Consider the following 24,270-nt stretch of genomic DNA (forward strand, 5'->3'; position numbering starts at 1 on the left):
GTGGCTTTTTTAGTCAGGGTACCACTCCTTGTCCCAGTTCAGGGTCAAAGAGCTTCCTTTGGTTTTGGAAGCTAACTCCAGGCTTGAAATGACAAAGCTTGTGGATTGTAGGTATAAGCTGCAAAATCTCCCTGGTAAATGTTCAGTTACAAGCATTTGCAACATTCTAGGCCATTTCAGTTGTTATATTTGGAGTTGGGGCATCAATAATACATAGTTTCATTAAAAGACAATGTGCTTTAATGTCATTGCAGTAAGTTATTTTGGGCATTTCAAGTGACCCCATTTGAAATACAACAGATGAAAGTATGCACCTGTATATTCAGTTGCAGAGAGTTTGCACCACATATCTAGCTGGTTTTTTATAGACCTAAAAGTTTTATTATTTCTATTCTGAAATGCCAACATATGCATTTAGTATCCTGATAAAGCTCAACTGGAGCTGTAACATATGGGCCCTCCTTTAGCTCCGGCCCCCTGGAAAGCCAAAATGAAACAAAAAGACCAAGTCCTCCTTTGCTCTGATTTATTTGTGTTCTCTTTTTTTTTTGAGATGATCTTGTTTGAAAACAGAAGGTTGGCACCTGAGAGAGGAAGCACGGGCGTGTGTGAAGCAGTGGGATGCCAGACAGGAGGGATGCTGCTCTCTCCTGTGCTTTGCAGAGCACTTGCACATGCTGGAATATTGCTGGAATATTGCTCCTGAGCAGTCCTGGAAATTACTGCTAACTCTGCCTGATGGGAATTGCCTGATTTCTGGCTTTACAAACAGTTTTCCCTAAAGAAATGGTTCCTGGTGTTCATCTCTAGCAATGCTGGGAAAGAATGCCATAGAAAAAGGACAGCTCTGCTATAGCTGGCTGACCATTTATTAGTGCTCTACTCACTGAAGGGTGGCAGGGAAAGCTTGCTGTAGTAGAAGATATTTCAGCAGCTGTTAAAAGATATCCCAGACATTTTTTCCTTAGTTTCTGAAATCAGGGACAGATCTACTGTCAGTGCCTGTGTGTCTCTGTCATTCAGGGGCTTTATACCAGGCTTCTTTATATCACTGCTATGCTCAGTTTGCTGTGTGTTGCAGCTGGGTCACTGTGTTCTCCACAAGGGGTAATGTTTTCATCATTTGGGAAGTTATCTCTTGTTTTCTGTAGTAGGATTATTTCACAGTTCAGGATTGGGCAGTCCTGTGGGTTTGCCCACTCTGGCCCATTTGTGGGACATGCCAGGGGAGGCCTGGCTGCTCTTTTGCTGGCAAAAGGGGAGGTGAAAACAAACAGAAGTGAATCTGCAGCCTGAGTGAGGTTTAGTTCTGGACTGTTTTGCCATTCTTGGTTCTTTATATTGCTGAGCACCATGGTATAATGGATAATCAGTTTCAAATGGAAACAAAAACATGTAAGCAAAGGGAGTTAGGGGAGAACTGGCACTTCTTTTCAAGAACTACAAAAACAGGTGTTAAAAACTTGTATAATTGAAACATTAAAAATGAAACAATATAGAAAATACTGAAATCAGCAATAATAATAATAGTAATAAATAATGTTAAAAATCTGCTAACGTGAACAAACTGGAAAGAACTGTTTAAATTAAACTCAAGGGAAAACCTTTGAACAAAGTCCTGAAACTTTCTTCTTCTATTATAATGAGGAATACATTCAACTTATATATGCTGTTGTATCTCACTGCAGGAAATGAAATTCTAGAAGTTTGTAGCTGCTAAAGATTTGGCCATGGCCAAGCAAACAAGCAAAATAATTAACTGCATAATAAACAAGGAAAGACAATTATTCCTGGAAGGTTTTACTACTACCGATAGCAAAGTTTCTTGTCTTACTGAATCAGCAAAGATTTTTTTCAGGATACCTTGAGGATTTTTTTGTGCTTTCTTGGCCTGAGAGTGATGCCCCAAGCAGTGGCAGAGCTGAAGAGTTGATGCCTGGTCTAGAGCCTTGTTCACTCAGTCCCAGAACTGAACTTCCCCAAGGACTGAAATCTCCCAGGACTCTCCTGCAGTTCATTCTGCACAGCGTTGCTGTGACACCTTTCAGGCAGGTGGAAAAATGAACCCTCTTTGGGACTTCTCTAAAATTGATCATGAATTCTAATGAGATGAAGATCCAGGTTTGATGTGCATGAAGTTAAGGCTTCACTTGGTAGATACATCACAGTATAATGGTCCTGAGCAGAAATGAGGGCCTTTAAATGATGCAATATAAACTGAGAAAATGAGCCAAAGGTTTTGTATAGATCATGTTTTTACACTTTTGCCAATTACTTTGGGATAGAAAAATGGATCTAGAAGGATGACACTGATGAATAGCTCTGGATCTACCCATGAAGATAAGGTATCTGGTAGACTTATGTCTCAGATACTGAATATGTGGCAGCCATTTGTAGATGCTGATGCAGAAATTTAATGCATGTGCATAAAAATCCTTACATTTTGCTCTACTAGAGTTTTTGGGAAGGGAGAAGGCACCTGAGGCACCTGTTGATTTGGGTCAGTAGCATTTTTAACAAGTATTAACATGATCAGATATGTCTGTTGTTTGCCTTCAGTTGTTGTGAGGGATTTCTAGAAAATAACTGCTTACTTGTTTTTCTCTATTTGGAAGGGATTTATTTTGAAAAATTTGTTTTAACATTAGTTTAGATGTTTTACCAACACTAGGCAATGAAAACAGACTGTATTTCAGTCTCACTTGTGATTCAGCAGAACTTCCAGTTCCTCTTGCTCGTGACTGTACAACCTGCAAGATCTGCATTGTAATATATAGAGATATAAACCCACCACTTTCAGCAGTGTTCAAGTTGCCCGACTGATTTCTGCCAAGTGCAGGTCATGTGCTTTTGAAGCCTTGGTATTTTATGTGCTGACATCCAAGTGTGTCTTTCAGAAAGTCTAATTTCAAAGCAAACATGATGGAGTGATTGTCCCATCTAGAGGAGCTGCCTAAAAATAATTTTTCACTTTCTCAGTAGGTAAAAAGAGATTTTTATGACAGATGGAGGAACACTATTTATGTACCATCTCTCATTTGTAGTCAGACTCATCCGAAAAGTTTTGTTTGAAAGACCTGGAGTCAGAGTTAATTTTCTATCCTATTTCTTGTCTCCTAGCTTTGTACAAAAAGATGCCTGGGAGCCCTCCCAACACAGGGGAGGAAATGAGAGTCCCAGGGTAACGGCAGGGTCCTCACCCTGGAACGAACTTGAGCTGGATTAAACCTGCCAAAGGTTGGTGGCAGACTAGATGTCTGGAAAGTTAAATTGAAACTATTCTGTGGAGTTAAGGCCCTAGTTACATGATTTCTCTCTGAGGCACATGAAATGAATAAAACCCTTATTTTATAGAAGGTGTAGGAAATAAGGTATTTTTTTAAATAATTTGGAATTACTTTGAAAGAGGTGAAGGAATTGCAGCAAAACCTGACCTACAGGCCAGCAGACTTCACAAATTGATATTGCTGTGCAGGTGGAGACAGAGGTAGATTTGTTGCTTACTGTGCTGGCTCTATTTTTAGCTTCTTACTGCTTGCAAGTTCTGTTTACAAATGTCAGGAAAATGCATTAGGATTATCTGCTTTATTGTAGAGGTAATAAAACATTGTCCAATTTAGCCAATAAAACAGCTAAAAGCAGGCTCCCACTGTCATGGCAGTGCAGCTGCTAAATGTGGCCTCACAGTGGTTTTATGCTGCCTGCTCTATTCTTTCCTCATTTCTTGTTTCCCACCATTGTTGTGGCTCAGTATGGAGATTAGGAATCTCTGGGGGGTTTTATTCCCATTTGGGAGTAGCTGAAAATGCACTTTGAGAAGAGGGAAGGTGAGGGATCAACAGAAGCTCTGTGGCCCATCCCTGCAGTGCCCTCCTGGAGCCCAGCAGTGGCACTGGAGGTGTAAGGTCCACAAGTATTCCTCTGCCCAGTGCTCTCAAATGCTTGGCTGCTAAGAAATCCCTCCCCAAGAGTCCTTTCAACTCCAGTCTGGAGTGGGAACCAGTTGTTTTTAGTGGATGCGGTTGGTCTGGTGCAGCCTGTATTGGCTGATGCCCTGTAATCCAGTATTAGAGCTGCTTTCACTGCCACAGAACCTGTATTCAGGGACAAACATCCTGTTTAAGCTGGGATGGCTTACTGGGGGGCTTTATGACTGTACTTGCCAGCTAGAAGTATTAATGTGCTTAGTTCAGGGCTGAAGGCGCTTTAACATTGTAATTTGACTCTGAAAGAAAAGAAAATGTGTTGTTTATTCCATTAGAAAACCAGTATGTCAATAAATAATACAGAAATATGTCTTTCCAGTGCTTAAAAGGTCTTTATTACCTTTATTATGGCCTTCTACCACTAAAAGTTAGTGTTGTAGGATGCCAGTACTAGTCATATTCACTAATTAGCAATAAGGTTTGAGCAGAGTTGTGACACAGAGTTGTGTTAGTTAATACTTGTTTTTCATTGCTGATTTAGATGGCTCAAGACAAACAGATTGTGTGTTACTGCTGTGATAGAATACATAAAATAAAAATAGTTCTCATGCAGAATTCCCTGTGCTTTAAATATACCAAATATGTCCCTTCAAGCATCCTTAAGGTGTGGAACTGCTATCTGTATGCAGTTCATCACCAGAGAAATTACATATTCATTTTTAAAGGAACCATACAATTAGTTAGTTTCAAGTCTGGATGTGAGTTAGGAAAAAACCTGGCAATTTAGTAAAAACTGAGGAGTTAATTCCACTAGAGGGGTAAGCTAGAAATAGGAGTAAATGTGTTGCTTTGAACTGCATCATATGGAAGCAGCAATGACAGGAACATTGCAAGTTTCTATGTACCTGTGAATCCCCATCATTTTTTTTGCAACTTCTGCTGATTTTGAAACTATATGCCTCTGAGGAGGCAGACAATGAAAATTTGATAGGCAATATATTATTATGCAGTGAAGTGTTGAAATTTGCAGATCACTGGCAAGTCTGACCAAGAAATATAGCTTCTTTTTTTTTTTTCCCTAGGGAATGAAGTATGGGAAATGATGGTTTAAAATGAGAGGGAAATATAAATCTACACTGTTTCAGTACTCTTCATCTTTGAGAAAATTGGAGTCTGGAGAGGAACTTTGATGACTTGTCTTTGTGTTTTGGCCAAATGTAATGATAAATTCCAAATATTTGTGACATCTGGCTTGCTCGTGACCACACCTAGGTCTTAGATCTATAACAAAAGGAGTTTTTTTCCAAGAATTTAATTTCTGTTTATCCAGATAAGTGCCACAGAACTGCAGCTTGCTGTTAACTGAAAAGAACAGTCAAATCATAGCGTCTCTCTTCTGCCAAGCTGCTCTAATGAACACTGAGAATTAGATATTATGTCTGTCAGCCTAACATTGAGAAAGTCATTTATGAATCTGGTTTTTTGATTTATTTGGTTTTTTTCCCTATAAAAATATGTTCTTCTTAAGTTAGCTGATACCTGTTCATATAAAAGTAGTCAAATCAGTCCTAGGCTTTATTTCAAGCCCTCTTAATACTGCAGCTGGAGTTCTGTGGGTTTAATCAGGGAGCAGAGGTTCAGGTGGCCCTTCACAAAACACAAAAAAAGCAAGAAGGATGGAGTGCTCAGTGCCTGAGAGCTTTCCTGGACTTGCTGTGACCCTGAGAGCTACATTTGGTCAAGTCCTCTCTCCAGGAGACTCCTCTTCCTGCCTTCTGCCTGCTTGAGGTATTAGTTCTGGCATAGGCCTTCCTAGAATTGGAAACTGAGGTGATAAAATTAGGATGTGAGGAGTGAAATTTTTAAAATTGTATGTTTTTTTCCTAGGTGTTAGCACATTTTCAGTCTTGGTTATTTTTTAGAAGATACTATATGGTCAAAACCTGGGCTGCTCAAAATTTTTCCTGCTGATATTTTTTGTGTTGGAAGCCACTGAAATGATGGGATCTGAAGCATTTCTGGGGCTGTGTGAGTTACCCTGGGGCTTTTTGCCTAAAAAGAAATCTCAATGGGCCTGTGTGGTTTTCTGTCATCCACTTCAGGTGGCCTGAAACTCCTGGCTGGAGCAAGGAGCACCTTGAGATGTGTGAAATTTTCTGAGAATTTGATATTGTAGTTTCAAAATGTTTTTGTTCAAATCTAAAGCACATCTTGTTTCATGAGCAGACTTTCTGGATGCAGCTCAGTCTTCCTAGTTACAGTCTTGGAAGAAATCTCTTAAAGTGTTCTGACCATTTCCTGTGGCACAAGGTCTTTTGCAGACATTTTTGAGTGTTCTAGTGGGAATTGGGTAAAAATAAATCCATGTGTTAAAACTGGTTTTGTAGCTCTTGAACAACAGAAAAAGAAAAAAAAAATGCAAAGAAAGTTTAAGTGATTCTAAATAGTATTTTCTTTCCTTCAGCTGTCTCCGTAATGAGATACAGTGCATCATCCTTTGGATTTGCTGTAAGTAGAGATACAATTGAAATATCATCTACTCTTTTTTTTCTTTTCCAAGGGAATTTTCTGAACATGAAATACTGCATTTTTTCTTATGGTAAATTCATGGAAAGTTGTGCAAGGTCAATAATAGATTAGAAAACATATTGTTGAAGTCAAGCATTGGAAAGGGTGGCAAAGATACTCTAATTATAGTTTCTCAGTTTCTGCCAATTGAGTCCTATCCTGGAGTTAAACTTTATGCTTATACTTTATTGTTGATAGATGTTATCCAACAGATATGGTTTTCTTATACAAAATCTCTCAACTAAAAATCAGTTTGGTTATTGAACTTGAACCAAATTCTGAAGTTCTCTTCTGAACTGTTCCCATTGAAGCTGATGGTAAGACTGCTCTTGACTTTGGGATGACAGCTTTCCTCTCCAGTCCTTGCCATGACTTTCCAGATTAGTGGCAGAGCAAAAAATTCCTAACGACAAGCAATGACTCATATCAAATAATTTATCTTTAGCTTTCAATTTTGAAGGTCGAATTGACTCTGTAGGAAGTTTGACATGAGAACGAAAGTTCTTACTGTGGGACAAGCCTGGTTTTCAGTGTTCCTGACACCACATCTGCATTAATTGGGAATACAAACATGGCAATTTTGCTGATGATATAGAATAATAAATTCATATAGGATGAAATCTGAGTGGGATTTTGCAGAAAAAGTTAATATTTTCTTGGTTGGAAACAAAAACTATTGGAGGAAATTAGTGACTGCAGAAAAAAGGAATGCTTGACATGCATTTTTCTACACTTGCCTTTGCATTAGGATCATATTAGTATTTTAACTCTTGAGGTGCTACAGTGGCAGACTGTGATGTTTGTTTCTTTTCTTGATAGATTAAAGGTTCAATTTTTTTAATCCTTTGATTTACTTTCTGAACTCTGAAATGTATCGCTGTGCAATAATACATGGTGAAAACATGAAGATCAATTCAATAAACATAAATTGTGCTTTCCTTAAAGCGATTTCTTTGAAGCTGCTTTGTGCCTGTGCAGCAGGATGGTAAATGCATTGAATGGCCCACAGAACAACTGTCTCTGTCTCTCTTGCAGTTTGATGCCACCCTGGATGTTTTGTCGTCGGCGATAGTTTTGTGGCGTTACAGCAACGCGGCCGCAGTGCACTCTGCACACAGGGAGTACATGTGAGTACACTTCTTCCTTCTGCCTGGGGCACGGGCCTGCAGAGCTTCTGCAGAGCCTACAGATTCCAGAGCTTTGACAAAAACGTTTTCTCATATCAGCAAGTATTCTTGCCTTCTGTCAGCTGCTCGCTCCCAAACACGCAGCCTCTCCTTAGGCAAACCTCCCTGTGCTTGTGATTTTCAGTTTCTTTTTAGCCAACATAGCAATGGTTAGGCCTTTGCAATTTGTTTTCCCTTGCAGAACCTGTAGCAAGTGAACTGTATCTGTAATAGATTTGTAAATCTTTCATTTTGCATCTTACTGAATTATTCTTACCAGAGTGTTTTTTGATATTGATGCTTGTATTATGTTTGTACTTCTCTCAAGAAGTTTGAATATGAATCACTTTAATTTTTTTAAAAGTAAGAGTATAACAGTGATTCATATCTTCTTTATGCTTACTTTGCAAGCAATTTTTTCCCATATTTAATGTTTGATGTGTTTGTCCTATGAGGGAAAAAATGTCTTTACATATGCAGTGCAGTATTGATCACAGTGGGAATTGTGTTCTGCATCATTGTGCAGCATTTCTATTGGTAGTTGAGAAGATCAGGAGGAGACTGAATCAAGAATTTTTCCAAATAGTGCATTTAAAACATTTAAAATTCCTACTCGAATTTTGGGTATCTAGGTAGAGAATTGCAGTACATTTGCCTGTTTTTGGTTTTTCTGTGAACTGCCATTGCTGGCAGCATTCCATCTGGCTGGAAAATAGCTCAACTGCCCCCTGGAATGGACTGCAGTTTTACAATAAAGGGGGATAAGGTAGGTTCTGTGCTGAAACACCTCTAATGATGTCCCTTTAATAAAGGGTAACTTGATGAAACTGAACATTGCATAACTGGTAGGATAAAAAAAAAAAATACAGAAAACCAACAGAAAAAGCCACACTGAAGGGTCTCGGTCACATCTTCACAATCTTTTTATAAAAACTAAGGAAAAGTAAGCAGTATTTTTACATGCCTTAGCTCAGGCTTATGCAACAGCTTGCCAGGCCTGCAAGCTCCTTTCTGGCAGGGCTCCATATAGAACAATTTGGAATAAAAGGCCATAAAGGACTGATGTGGCATTGATTCATAAAAATAAATTCAGAAAAATGTGATTAAAATTAGTCTTCCTGCACAGATTTGGAGATTTCAACAGACATTTTCTTAGTATCTTGCTTTTGTGGGTGTCCACAGAGATTCCTGTCAACATTCAATTAACATATTTTTGAAATCTTCTGTTGTGCTTTTTCAAGTGAACCTTATAAAGTATTTAAAATAGAAAATAAATCCCAGTACAAAAGAAGACTTAACAAATCCCTGTGGTAAGCCAATAAAGTGAACAGGCAAAATAGTAAACATATTTTCCTGTTTTTTTATGCTCATTTTTAATTTGCTTTCATATAATCTCTCTGCTTTAATGAGGCTGAATTAAGTCAGTGAATTACTTGCCATGCCCAATAGTTGCAGACAGCTAGGGTTTCATGATGAGTTCAGTATCAAGTGAAAGAATGTTCCCATATGCTGGGAATATGAATCACTGGATAGTCAGCCTGGTTATCCCTGTTTCCAGAGCTGACAGGAGAGCCACCACAGTACTGACAGCAAAGAGATGGTGAGATGGTTGTGCTGCTTAAGGCAACTCTTACTGTGTCAGATTTTTGAGGGTGGAACACAGCTAATTTCCTGTTGTGTTTAATCAATCTCTAGCTTAAAACACTGCATGTAATTATTTTTCCTCCTTGATGCTGGGAAAATGTTGCAGTGATTCTTGCTGGCTGCTTGCTCAATTTATGAATAATCTTTGCATCATATCTGCCTCTAACTCCACCTGGTCTGCCACAATCCCTGTTTTCTGGGGGCCTCCTCCCTCAGACTCCTGGATGGTGTGGTGCAAATTTGTGTGGGTGCTTAGGCTGTGTTGTGTGTTATTCCTGCTTTTGTGTGTCTAGTCATATTCTGCCTTAGTGCAGGGGTCTGTTTACCAGAATAAGGAGTGCCAGAGTAGCTTCAGTTTAGTTCTTTACTTATATGTCTGTCTTTTATTGGTTTAAATATTACACTTGTCTGTGTATCCTAACATATCTGAAAAAAACCCCTTATCTCCTTGGCAAAAGGCAAGTGGAATTGCCAATTAATTGTTTTGCAGATTTATAAAACTTTCTGTTTCATGAACTTGACAGCAAGAGATTGATCCAAAATCTGTTAAAATCATTGTAAAGCCTCTCATGGGAAGGCAGTGTTAGATTCAGTCCTAGCTCTTGGACGTCATTGAGAGAGAACATAGACTGAAAAACACACCCCCAGGAAAAGGTACAGAGAATACAGCCTGACTCATGATGTGCTATGAATTAAATACTGAGAATAAAATGCTAAGATGTGAAAGAAATGCGTAGTCTTACTTAAGCTGTAGCCATATGGCAGTTGGAGCTGCAGCATTCCATGGGCTGGCACTCCCAGGAGTACAGAAGTGCTTGCTGTGCCAAGTTCTGCTGAGAGGAACCAGAGCATTTCCATTTGACTTCAGGGGGACTGGAGTGCTGAAACCATCATGCAAATGTGTCCTGCTGAGCTTAACTCTGTTTAATGCATTTCATTTTTATTAGATAATTTGATTTCTCTTGTTTTCTGGGGTGAGATGAGAAGGTTCTTTTTCAGAGTTCATCCCTTTGGTTCATCCCTTCCCTCCAGGGTGTCAGCCACAACACACAGCTCAGAAGAGGCTGAACCCTTGGCAGTGGCACCAGCCCTGTAACCATTTGTTGATTCTCCAGATTCAGCCATCTCAGATCTTTCTGCTTTGACTGGGAGGACTGATGAGAAAACTCCTTTTGCTCCAGAGTCCTTTACTGCCACTTCTAGAGCTCTGTCACCCTTCCTGCTGCTGCTCAGACTGCTCTTGGATTGGTGCCCACATAAAATCTGAGGCTAAAACATTCAGCAAGATCAGGAATTAAACCACTGCAAGGTTGTAGGCCCTGAGATACTGCTTGACTCTGCCTAGCTGCCTCATTAATAAAAGAGAATGTGGGAGTGGGATGAATATTTGATGTTTTTTAGAAGGGTCCTTGAAAGAATTGTAGGTCTTGAGGCAATGCAAGAGTTGGGAAGGAGTGCAGATATCTGGGAAGAGAGTCAGTACATGCATAGTTCATGAGTACTTGATCTGCTCAGTGTGATCTGCTAGGTTGTAAATTAACATGCAGAAAATGTAAAGGTGCTGAACAAGTCATCAAAAGAAGCAATGATCAAGGAATTAAAGAAAGAAAAAAAGTGCTGAAATAACTGGAGTAATAATTTGAAATCTCCACTAAAGATTAAAATTTCCAACTGAAAATGGCTGAGGCATTTGAGATGTGCAAAGAAATGTCAGTGGTCCACCTGGCTGCTCTCCATAACCAGTTTACAAATACCTTGAATATTATGCCCTTTAGTAAACCCTTAGCAACTTGGTAGCTTATTGGGTTGCTGAAGCAAATATAAATCTGTTGAAGGAAGAACTTTATTGACACTGGTTTGGCAACAGTGGTTTTTCATGTGCTTAAATAAACCCAGTAAATAGCTGAAAGAAGATTCCCATTAAGAAATTTCTTAATGGAAGACTGGGAAAATGTCTTATGAGATGTTGAACTAGTCACTGGCTATACAGCCAGGGGCAGCTTTTAGCTTGTGTTAAATTCAGGAATGCAGGACTCGGTTGGAGTGCATGAACTGTGTCTGAGGAGAAAGTGAGAAATACCACCAAAAAAGAAAGGATGGGAAAAACAGAACCACCAACAAACTACATGTACGCAGCCTTGTGGGAAAACTTTAAAAACCAGAGTTTTTTCAGTACAGTTGGTTGGAAAAATCTTTATTTTCTGTACAATGCAGTACAAGGACCCAGGATCTGCCTATGCCTGTGGGATCCATTGATTCTGGGATTTTTGGCTACTGGGTTTTTTATTGCAAAACCCAACTCTGTACAGCATATTTAAAACAGTGATTTTTGACAGTTGCAGCTGGTGTTTGCTATATATTATTTTGTTGATGGTATCAAGTTAGATTCTGTGTTTCCCAGGAACCAGTCTGTCAACATCTTTCTTAACCCAGTGCCAGAGTAAATAGGAATCCTGACTCATAAGGAACATTCTGGATTATGGCAAGAGCAGAAAACATACATTTCTTATGTTTCTTTCACTGTTTTGGTGTAGTGGTTTTGTTTGTTTGTTTCCTTGGGGTTTTTGATTATGTATTTCAGACTCTGGCTAATGCATTCCTTAATTACTTAATAAGAAAATTAAGTTATATCATGGACTAATCATTTTAAACACACTTGTGGTGCTCTATGTTGCCATGACATAATACATAATGGATGCAGATATGTCCTTTCTTTTTTTTCTGTTGGTGGAGCTGTTGTCTGAAACATGAGCAGTAATACTAAAATTACAGGAATTAAAATCTACAGTGTTGTAGACATGGGTGTAGATATCTGTCATACCTCCACCTGCTTCTGAGAAAGTTTTTGCCAGAAGAAGAGAGTCATTTTGCAATTAGACATTACCTAAATGCTTTGCTATGTGCCTGTAACTTATTCTTCATCTCCACACCTCAGCTGTGGCTGTGGATTTGGTACCTTCAGGATGCTGAGCTCATTTGCCCTGTGAAGAATTCCTGTTCTGGGGATTTGCTTCTTAATGGGTTCCTAAATTATGGGGAGGAAGAACTGGTGTTCTCACCTGTTTTGACATTCAGAAGAACACAACTATAAGAGCTTAACCCAAGAATTTCTTATTTAACTTATTAAAGAAATCTTTAGAAAAGAAAGATATTTGATTCCTCCTCATCAGAAATTACCTGAGAAATCACATGAGAAAATGTGATGAGACCCTAAGACAGAGAGAGCCTCTCCCTCCAAAGTAATTGTTCGTGTTCACATGACACCCCTTGGAATCTTTACCCTAGTATGTGTTCATGGGGAGTCTTGCAGGAGTTATACTGAATATATGTGCATTATAATTAGGCATATGGGGATTGTGATGTATCCTACTTTTGCACTCAAAGCTTGAAAGAATTAGAAGCCACCTTTTATGACTGTCACACTGCGAAGTTAGGTCTGGCTTTTCTCTCTTCCTCTGATTCTAAAATAAAGCATATTGATCTATATGGTTCCAGGGCATATTCTCTCTTAATTCATAGAATTAAATAAAACCACCCAAATTTTCAGTATTTCCATTGTATTTAAATTTTCATGTGAGGATTGGCTCTGCTGTACTGGTTAACCCAGCTAAATGAGCACTGTCTATTTAGGTAGTGTTGAATGAAAATAATCCTCTGGGTTCAGACCCAACATATCAGTCACATTGAAAAAACTGTGGATAATTTTATCTATACCATACATACGAAAGAGACTCGAAGCACAGATGGCAAAATCCACACCTACCCACAGTTCAGGGCAAACCTCTGTGGCTGGAGGCAAAGCTCTTTTGTGATGAGTGAATGGAATACCTAAGGGATCTGGAAAATGTCAAATGCACGAAGCTGCAAACAGCAAAAAGCTCAGAACCCACCTCTGCAGCTCATGTGTGGTTCTCAGCTACCAGGGGTTTGGCCTCACACCACATTTTCATGTCTCTCCCACAGAATGAGGCACAGTGAAGAGTTCTCAAAGGGAGTGCTCACCTGTGCTTGGATATCTGCTTTATAGGAGGAGAAGTATAGTTTCTTCTTAACCACACTGAAAATTTCCAAATCATTCTTTCTTCTGAAATATTTGGCCATAATTCTACATCCAGGTACAGTGCTAGATACAAGAGGTGCTTCATATGGCTGATTAAATTACATAATAATTTTTCCATAAATTCATTATCCCATATTCAGACAAAAGTCAATCACTCACAAACTTTGCTCTTACCTAGACAGAAATGGATTTATGTCTATGGTTGTGCAAGCACACCCAGAAAAATTATTGCACATACAAGTTTTATTAAATATGAAATAGAAAATGTATATATTTATATATTCTAAAATCTGTTTCAAAAACTGTGGCATCTGTAGTCTTGGCAATGATTTTTCTGGAGCTAGATCCAAAACCTATGAAAGCCTTTCCTTTTACTTGACTGGTAGTTGATTAAGCAGGATTTGTGTGTATTGCCTAGTATTTACACGTAGGCCTGTGTATATTAACTCAGGGATATGATGTTTTCTGTGCTGGAGTTTGATGATCACCATAAAAATGAATATTATAAAAGTTCTCAAAAGGCTTTAATTTCCTGGTTCAGGGGAATGGCAGAGTCTCTGATCATCTGCTGCAAGGGAGGAGCAGTGCTGGAGCCAGGAGGGTGGTTGTAAGGCAGGTGTACTCCAAGTGCAGCTGCAGAGTCTGTGCAGACATAGGAGCTAGAAAATAGGTCTTGAGAGTTTTTGAATTCCCCCCAGTTGTAGAAATGTCTGTTAGCTTTTTTCTGGCAGATATTTCATACCTGGAGTATCAAATTATTTATGGAAATGTTGCCCCAGTTCAGCTGCATGATGTTAAAAGTATGTAAATACCCTGTTCTGCAGCAACTAGTTGAAATCCTAAGGGATAATAAAAGTTTTAGAAGGCCTGTAACACTTTCAGCACGAAATGGCTCCCTAGCAGAGCTGATCTGAGTCTCAGACATAAACAGCATTTGCCCTCCATGTCTTTCATGAAGTCAGACCATGTGGCATCACAGCACACTTTTCTAACACAATAATTGAAAAATTGATTTTCAGGGGTCATTTGGACTATTACTTGTATTCTCTTTATTGTGTAATCTAGTTTGGGCTTATGTGTTTTTATGGTGAGAAAAACAGAGTAGCTGTAATGATGCTGATCTGGATCCTGGCAGTTGGGGGTGGATTATGGAACATGTGTGATGAACAGCAAGCCCACTTCCTTCCTTTTAAAGAGTGTCTTAAATTGACTCCATTGCCTCCTCAGCCAGCACCAGACAGGTGTAAATACCCTGAACAGCTGTGATTCTGTACAGTTTGGTGTCCAAAACCTCTTCAGGAACTACACCTGATAACAAAGAAGCTACACCAGTAGCTAATGTAACTGCCTAATTGGACACAAGGAAGCTTTAGATTAGCAGTAGAGCATGACAAATAAGCAGGAATCTCAAGACTGAGGCTGATATTGCATCTTCTGCCTGTGTATTCCCATAATATGTCACAGTGGCTAGTTCTTAAAGAAAGTCCTTAAATGAGTTTGAGGCAGATGTTATAGTTGGAGTTCTGGATGTCGCCCTCATGAAAAATGAGACTACCATGTTGCAGAACAGCAGTAGATGTTAGTGAACAGCTGCATTGTAATTTGGATTTCTCCATTTAAAGGAAAGAGCAGCAGAGCTGTGGCACAGTGTGCTGTACACTGGACAGGTCCTTCCTGCCACAGAGGTACAGTCCCCAAAATAGAGCTGCTGCTGCTGCCCCTGCTGTTTCTGGGCTGTGCTCAGGGGTGCTGTTGCTGTGCTGGCAGACATCCCCAGCTCAGCTGCTTGGGGCTTCCCTCTGCTGCTTTTCACACCCTTCTTTCATGGGAGGAGTGGCCCTTGCTCAATTCCTCACTTGTGTGACAGCTGATTTTCCCTATTGTGCTTTTCATCGTCTCCATCAAGCAGATCCCACTGATTTGCAACCAGAAAATCATTTTTTGGTGACCAAATTTGAACCTTTTCCTCTGGCTTCCAACATTCAGTTTTGACTGCACTTGAGAGTTCCTGGGCTGGCTGTAGCTGCATTTTACACTTGGCTACTGTAAGTAGGCTATGAGAGCTGCCATAGTACCAGTGTTATGTGAAGGCAGGCATAGCTGAGTTTAAGCAGGCTGACAGCCTCCCACCCAGAAGAAATGTGGTGCAGGTTATTGCAAGTTCCAAGTTATTAATGAAGGAGCAGTCACAGAATGTAATTTGTGTTTGGTTTTGGGAAGAAAGAATGAAAACAAGAATACCAGCGGGGCAAAGAGATAGTAAAGGGTTCCTCTCATGTGGTTAGACATAGAAGACAATTGAGAAAAAAGTATAGATACAGAATTAGGAAGTGAATGAATACTTCATGCTCAAAGATATTTGCCTAACTTCTGACAGCAAAAACCTCCTGGACAATTGCCTTCTGTGTTACACCATGTGACTTCCCCTGAGTGATTCCCTACATGATATTCACTCTGTCAGCCACAAATACTGAAATCCCTTCTAATCACAGGGAAATAGGATTTAGCACTTTTACAGTTTTTATTAAGATAATTATTTTTATAATTTTTTTTTTTCTTCCTTAAATTCTAGTGGTTTTATTGGTGGGTTTACTCAAAGATTAAATTCCGTATCCATCATAAAAGCGATTTTCTCAGCTTTGCTGAAGAAGCTCACATTACTCCTGGGCTTAGAGCTTGTATTTTTCTTATTGGCCTGTAGCTCATTTTAATGTGAAGTTACAGTTCCTTGCAAAGTAATATTTTTTACCACTTCAGTGGTGAAAACAGTCTGCAGAGATTTTAACATTTCCTTTTCTGTGGGCTATTAGGAGTCATTAGTACTGAAAGATCTTGACAGAGCCTGCAGAGTTAAAGATTTTGTGACTAAAAATGAATAGGTTCACAGGATACTGCAGGTTGGAAGGGGCCTCAGGAAGTCTCTGGCACAGACTCTTGCTCAGAGCAGAGTGATCTGTGAGATCAGAATAGGGCACTCAAAACTTCATCCAGTCAGGTCTCTAAAACTTCCAAGGATGGAGGCTCCATGGCTTTTTTGAGAAAATGTTCCCCTATTAACCCACAGTGGAAATCTCATTTCCCTTGGGAAAATATAATGTGGTAAGATTCTTAACAATCAGGGAAATGCAGAATTAAAATAGAGTAAACCAGCTCTTGCAGGATAACCAGAATACATGTAGAAATTAGAAGTATTGTCTTTTATTTACAGCATTGCAGCTCCCAGAGAATTGGATGAGGGACAGGAGCTTGTTTAGATGGCAGCTTTGGAAATGTGAGAATAGAGTTTCTATCTCAAGAATATGAATACAAATCCTAGTGGTTTATACAATGATATTTTTTTTCCAGTTCTTTTTGTCATGTTTACCCTTGTAGCTCAGCTAAAATGATCAAAATGTTTTCCATGAATAAGGCAAGTAATCTTGGTACCAGAAAGGCAAGTTTTTAGAGTGAGAACAATCAATCACTGGAAAAACCTCCCCAGGGATATGGCAGAGTCCTTGTTGTGGGAAGTTTCCAAGATGCAGTTGGACAGGGTGTTAGAGAATCTCATCTCGGCACTCCTTTGCCATGAAAGGTTGGACCAGATGACATCTGGAGGTTCCTTCCATCCCAGACTCTTTTGTTCTGTGAGTCTCTTTGCTTTAGTAAAGTAATTAACTCCCCCAGCCCCACCCCAAAATAACCCATACAATCAAAACAGTTTAACTAATCTGGGATGCTGTAATGAATGAAACAGGTGGGAAAATAGAACAAAACTGGGAAGTAATTAGACCACTCTTGACAAACTTGTTTTATTCCACATGGTGTCATCATATTTCAGGCATTAGTTTAATGAACTTGAAGCATGGTGGTAAAATAGTTTCCAGGCTGTAACAGACAAACCATCAAGCACATGGGACCCTTTTCCCTCCCCACTGCCCCAAAACAGCCCCCTGTGAGCTGCTAGGAGAAAGTTAGCACATTTTTACAGATTGTGTTCATATGCATCACTAATTTTTTTCTGAATCCTTAGTTCTGCTGTAGCACCTTTGCTGCATGAGAGCAGATTGGCTTGAGAGGAATAATTACCATGGGCTTCATTGCAAACCCTCATTGGTACTGTGCTGCTGTAAAGATTTGCCAGAAAGAGAAAAGGATGATAATTGAGAAGGGAAAATTTTTGCATTGGCTGCTTCATAGCAGTCAGTGGATATAAGAAAGACTTCATTTCCAGTCAGATTTTCCCTGATTTTGAGGTAGTTTATGACAGAGCTCGTTACTCAGAACATATTTGTAATTTCCTTGCTATTATCGATTTATTTTTTATAAAATGTTTCCAAACAAGTAGCTGAGAATCTAAACCTGCAGTCTTAGATCAATCTGACTGCTGCTTACCTGGAGGAAAGGAGTCAACTCATGGAAAGGGTGTTTAGTGTGGCAAGACCATGCTAAAGGTAAAATTCCTTCATTACGTTGAATGTTAATCACCATAGAAATCTGAGTGAGATTAATCTCTTATTCTATGTTGGCAACATTACAGAATTTTAATCTTATCACTTTCTGTAGGGAATTACAACAAAGAATTGCAAACTATGAGATAGAATTAAGGCTAAATTCATGAATTAGAAGGCTGTTCTGCTGCATCTGCTAAATGCAAATGAATTAGATCGTTGGAGTTACTTTCTTTAGGAAATTAATTCTATCATAAAATGAGGGGGAAAAGTGCCAACGTACTAATAGCAGCTTGAAAATTGAGTTTGTGGAGATGGAAGCCCCTGAATCTCAGTACTTTTCACAGCTACCTGCTTAAAAGCTGTTGACTTATGCAAAGCAACAAATTTTTGATTAAGGAAAAGAATATCACATGCTTACAGTGATTGATTTCCTTTTCTGGTTTCCTTATGAGTTTTGAGAATTTGTCATCAAAATGAGGAATTATGTCTATTAGAGCTCCACACAAGGAATATGTGATGGAAGAGGTGAGGTGGCAGCTGTGTGTGCTGTAATGAAGTTACACTCATCTGCTTCTGATGGGTGTGAAATATCCAGGGCTGCTGTAGTACAAAATGGGTATTTATAGGGCTGTATAAATATAAATGGGTTGTATGTGGGTTGTAATACTGCCTTCAAGAAAACATCTTTTGAAAATTGTCAAGATGTAGCACTCAATCCCAGAATCAAGCTTTTGTTTTTAAGATTTATACAGGTGTCTGAATTCCACTAGGAATGATCTAGCAGGGACATAAACTCCAAAGCTGTATAAAGTCTTTGATGGTTTTGAGAGTCTAAATTATTTCACTCTCAATGCCTGAGGCTGCAGTACAACCAATGTAACAGTGTTTCATCTGTGACAAAATCATACTGAAAATTTGACAGAAGTGATGAGGTAACTTCTAATACAATGAATTACACTTCATATTGTCCTCATATTGCCTAAAATCTTCTGGATTTTCACATACAAATACTGCCTCAACAACATGTCAAGAAGTATCTTGGGCATATCATGATCAGCTACCAACACCTACAGCAAACTAAAGAAGACTTGATGATTTCACTGTTAAATCTATAATATTAAATTCTCTTGTAGTTTTCATTACTCTTGCATTCCATGCCACTGCTTTAAGGAAAAAAAAAATAAAACAACCAAAAAACCCCAGCTTTGAAAGTTGAGTTAAAAGTTGGTTGTTGCCTGAATATCAGATAGATGCCCTCACCTTGTTCTTTGTGAGTTAGTCTTTTATTCTTCAAACTATACTGCATTCTGAAAGATTCCAGAAAGCTTATTGTTTCTGAAAACCAAATAAAACTTTTACACTATGTTTTAAAATGTTTTGACTAAATTTTCTCTCTTCCTCCTTCTTTTTAGAAGCAATATATTACATGAGATGGAGATGATTCCAGATTCATGCATTCTTTATTAGAGCTTTTCTGCTGCCTGTCAAACCTGTAGCAATCAATTCTTTTGCGTTACAGATCAATTACAGCTGTAACTATTTAGTAGATACTTAGTGGGAACCTCTGACACTAAGTCAGGTAGAAATGGCTGTAAAATAAGGACATGATCTTCAAGAGGTTCTGGAGATGTGAGTCCAGGGTTAGGACAAAGCTATCAGGGCTGTCAGTCCACCCTCACTTCTGTATCACTCCTCTTTCACTAGTTTTTATAGGTACTTCTGAGTTGATTTAAACCTGTTTAGAAATGGCAGTTTGCTCATCTAATTTAATTGAATGTTATTAATGAAATTGCATTTGCCAAGCACCTTGGCACTAACACCCTTCATGTGCAGTTGGAAACACTCTTTAGTTACACAGCAGTGATTGTTAGCAGATGGAAGTGAGCTGGCTTGTATTAAAATTTTTGTGGTCTAGTACAGTGAAAGTAGAGCATGCTTACGATAACCAATTGCAGCTTGTTTATTATGTACTACAGTTTCTCAGATTAATTTTAGGAGGTTTGTTATTTTTTGTGTTTGTAGTTGAATTTTGCATGATTTGCAGGCTAGTTAGAAATTATTTCTTTCTAGCAAATGAGATTAAAAGAAGATACAGTGCAGTGTTGTGTTTTGGTGGTTTTGCAGATAAATCAATACGCTCAAGAAGGCAAAAACCATCTGTTTTTTTGCTTGAAGTACTATACTCATGAATTTTGCATGGCTGATTCCAAATGCCAGCATATAAAGGAGAAGCTAGGCTGGCTAAATATGACTACTGAATGCTTATTCAAACCTCAGCCTGCATTTCCTTCTGCTGTTAATACCCTTGTCACTGTTGTTATAATCTTCCTTTTCTTCTATCTACTTTAGCTATTTCTGGGTAAGTAGGTGGATAGGAATTCTTTTGCCACGGTAAAACTGAGCTGGAGAATAAGAGAAACAGATCAAGATTGCTGAAGCTGTTGTGTGTCTGCTGGCAAATTTGCTAAATATTTGCTGTTAGACTTGGGTGTTTGGCAAGTCCACAGAGATAAATAGAGAGTTTGGGGTTATGTGGGAACAAAATCCAGCCAGTGGTCAGGGCATTCCGCTTAGGGGATGTCTTCCCCAGAAGTGTGCAGGGAATAGAAGCTGTGCTGAGGGAAAGGGAAGATGCATCCAGCAGGCATCCAACGGTAGGTATTGCTACAGGAAGTGGGATCCATAGTGCCCAGCTCACAATTTGGGGCTGTATTGTTTTAAACCTGTTGAGGGGGATAGAAAAGCTTTTCTTTCAGAGTGGCTGTCAGATAAAATGTCAGCATATCCTTGCAGGAAGTTCATGTATCTTATGTCAAGCAGTCACTGGCTTAGCAAGGGGCCTTAGGCAAGTCAGCCAGCTTTTATGGACCAGTTCCCGAGTCACATCATGCCTGACCGGGGAGGAAAGGGGAGGAAACAGATGTTCCAGGTTCTGTTATGCTAATGACAACATTTACCAAATATCTCTGCTGGCTGGATAAAGAGAATGAAGTTCCCTTCATTATTTCTAATGGGACATCCTAGCAAAACAAATGAACACAGAGAAACAGTCCTGCCCCAGAGGACTCTGTGATAAATCACCAAGAGCAGAAGTGGCAGGTCTTTCTCTCTGAAACATCAGAAAAAGGAACATCATCTGGTATGGCCTTTCTTCTCATACATAATCCAGGTTTTAAGAATGGGAGAGGAACTGGATGAACTGGATGTTTCATTCTGTTCTTTAATTTAAGCCTCTATCTCTAGCTCCTTAAGACATTTTTTTGTTATTAATATTTTCTCACCCTCTGTAACCCTGGAAGAGTTGGCAGCTTTAAATATGTTCTTAACACTTTGTGTTTTTCTCTTTTTCTTTTCGCCAGGGCTTGTGTTATCTTGGGTGTCATATTCCTGCTGTCATCTATATGTATTGTGATCAAAGCCATCCATGATCTTGCGAAGAGGGTGCTTCCAGAAGTGGTAAGGTGATTCCTGTAATTTTAAATGTTTTCTTTATTCCCTGCCCTGCCAGTGGGACTGAGAATTGCCAGTGTCTCCTTCCAACAGCCCCACCGAACTCTGTGGAGATCTAGCAGGTGCATTTCCTGCCTGGTCTTCCAGCAGTATTTTTTATTTTTGTGATGGAGTCTAGTCTACTTCTAGAGTTTAAATATGGATTTTTTTATAGGTTTGACCCCAAATCTCTCTCAGCGTAATCACTTAAAACTTCTACACAGGACTGGAGGCCTCTCTGGGCTTAATAAATGTACTAGAATTTTATGAGAAGAATGTTTCCACAGTGGCTTCAGTATTTTATTTTCAGTGTGGAAAAATATTTTTGGATTATATTTTAATGTCTTCCAGCTCTTGCCTCCAACTCCAGAGTCATGTATGTGTAGCAGGGATGAAACACGTGAGGGGAGCATGCTGGATGAAAGAGCTGGCTTTTAGACTGACTCACTATGGAGCATCACAAAGGGCTTTTCTCCTGCTCTCTGCTTTTTTGGCTGTGAAAGCAGCCCTTACCTGGCCTGTAGGGTAGCTTTCCCCAGTGACCTTTCTCTCAGCTCTGCTCTGGCCTGTCCTACTTGCTTCCTTTCAGCACTGGCTATTAACTTCTACTCATCTTAACAAGGTGCTCACTGGGAAAACCATTTGGCAGTGGTTCCACTCCCACAAGATTCTTCCTAATGTGCTCAAATAAAATGAGGCTTCAGTTCAGTTGTTATGTGCACAACCTGACTCAGAGCTTTGTCTTCAGCCTTTGTGAAGTTTGGTCAGGTTGTGTGCTCAGCCTTTCACATCGAGGATTCACCCTGCCAATGCCATTCTCAAGACAGCACCACACAGAAACCAAAACTCCTTCCTTTCAACCAGGAGATGGAGGCAGAGCTGGAAAATCAAAAAGCCAAGATGGAATTCCATCAGGTACCCACTGTCAGCCGTGCAGATGAGCTACTGGGTCCTGTGTTCTCATGGAAACCTGCAAGGAGTTGGGCAGTTCCAGAAGCTTGTTTTCAGCAGTTTATTGAAATCTGGGGGAAGATGAGTAGCACAGCCCATGAGTGAGCATGTTACTGAGCTGCAACCAGGTGCATTGTTTGACTGCAGGTGATTCATGTTCTCTTTGCATTTTGCTTGCCCTCCTTTCCAGTCCTCATAATTTACTGCCTCCTCAGCTTTGCCAGCATTACAGCACATGGAGTTCACCAGCCTGGTTCTGTCAGAATGATCTGGGTTAGCTTAAACACTTTCAGTAGTCAGTTCTTAAACCCAGTCAAAACATTTTGACAGAACTGGGTTGGGGAGTGAGCATGGGGCATGTGCCAGTGAGGCTGAAGAGGAGGCAGGTGAGGGTGAAGGGAGACCCTGCTGTGATGGTCAGCTAAGGGACAACTTCTTAACTTGTCTGTAGCCAAACAGTGCAAACTGGCTACAGTTTGACTCCTGTATAGTGAGAAAATTAAATATATCGTCCTGACCCAGTGACGGAGAAGGGAAAAGGGAGGTTACAACTGTAATTCAAACACTCATTTTTGTGAAATTTTTGGTAGTGTATATCAGGTTAACTTGGATATCTCAGTCTAATTCATTACAGGCAAATAATTATTTTCCCAGTAGGAACTAAAGTTTAAAAGTCATGTTCTCTATATTTCACTCTTTCATCATTACAAGTTCAACATACAAGAGAGGGTTCTATTTCTGACATGGGGCTAAATGTCTCATATTTGGATGGTGAACATTTTTTGTTATTTGCATTTTATGATTTTCATGATTTTTACGATATTGTACTTCCTCATTTTTAATGTTTTTAAATGCAGTCACAGAAGGAAAATATATGGAATCAGACCTATAAATCTAGATGGATAATCTTCTTCCTGTGACTGCTCTCACACATCTAGGCACTCAATACTACCTACAGTTTGAAGGCTGTATCTGGCAAGGCACAGGCTGTGGATGACTGGTGGCAGGGTAAAAGCCACACACACAGACCTAAAGGTTCATACATGGCAATTCTGCCTGCAATGTCGGCTGGAGCATGGGATGGCAAGAGATGGTACTTGTGTTCAATGTCTCCTAAATGACATGGCAAGAGTTTTAATTTCAAAGCCTTCAGTACATCTCCCTGTGGGAAACTGATTCAGCAGGGGTTGTGTGACAGGTGAAATATCTCTGTGTAAACTCAGAATAACAGTGAAAAATGGGAAGGCTCAGAGGACAGCACCACTGCTACAAGTCATGGCCAGTGAGGTATAATGCCTAGGGGTTGCCAGCATTAAAAATAATTGGGGGAAGAGGATGTTGTTGAATAGAAACCTTTCCAGTTGCCCTAGCTGTGCCTGACTGTGACACTGATTTTCAGGTTGCTTGTTGCTCCCTTAGCTGCTCTAAGCAGAAATAGTTGTAGTTCTCAGTTGTTTGTGTCTTTGTTGATTGATTGGGCTCCCAACAAAGCTGCACCTCTCCAGGCCATATCATCAGCATCTGAGCAGGGGGGAAATCTGCTCAAATTTCATCAGTAGGAGGCAGAAGTTTCTGCCTCTGCTCATTTATCCAGGGTGCTGTCTTCTACTTCTTGGGCCACAGATGAACTAATTGCTAATGATACTAAATCCTGTAGTATATTACCATGTAATTTGGTTTTAATGTATGGATATATATCATATACATAACAAGAAAAATGTCTTCTGTTAATAGTTTTTTGCATAGCAGTGAAGTAACCAGTTCTGCATCAAAATGGTGACCTGAAGTATTTTCTGGTGGTGATACCTGTGTTACTGGGATTTGATATTAACTTGCTATTCTGAGACCAGGGAATTATCCTCATGGTGTGAGCAAGAACAGAACATTAAGACCAAGGAAAGGTAGTGTGCCTCCACTGGTGTCCCAAACTGGTATAAAACTGGGGTGAAAGCTCAGCACTAAATTAAGAGGATCTGTGCCTCAACAGAAGTTTCACATGTGAGTCAGAGTTTTGTGATTTTTTTTTTTTTAAA

The 24,270-nt window shown here is 39.5% G+C and overlaps 1 protein-coding gene across 2 annotated transcripts in view; it reads left to right on the forward strand.

Annotated features, from left to right (window-relative positions):
• Positions 1-24,270, forward strand: part of TMEM163 (transmembrane protein 163) — an 85,120-nt gene that overhangs the window by 45,585 nt on the left and 15,265 nt on the right. For both annotated transcript variants that reach the window (XM_021548733.4, XM_021548735.3), the window contains 3 exons: positions 6,391-6,434; positions 7,530-7,621; positions 21,157-21,253. In XM_021548733.4, coding sequence (XP_021404408.1) covers positions 6,391-6,434; positions 7,530-7,621; positions 21,157-21,253 — 233 coding nt within the window. The remainder of the gene's footprint in view (positions 1-6,390; positions 6,435-7,529; positions 7,622-21,156; positions 21,254-24,270) is intronic.

This window comes from Lonchura striata, chromosome 7 (assembly GCF_050655825.1).
Source record: "Lonchura striata isolate lonStrDom1 chromosome 7, ASM5065582v1, whole genome shotgun sequence".
Lineage (NCBI taxonomy): Eukaryota > Metazoa > Chordata > Aves > Passeriformes > Estrildidae > Lonchura > Lonchura striata.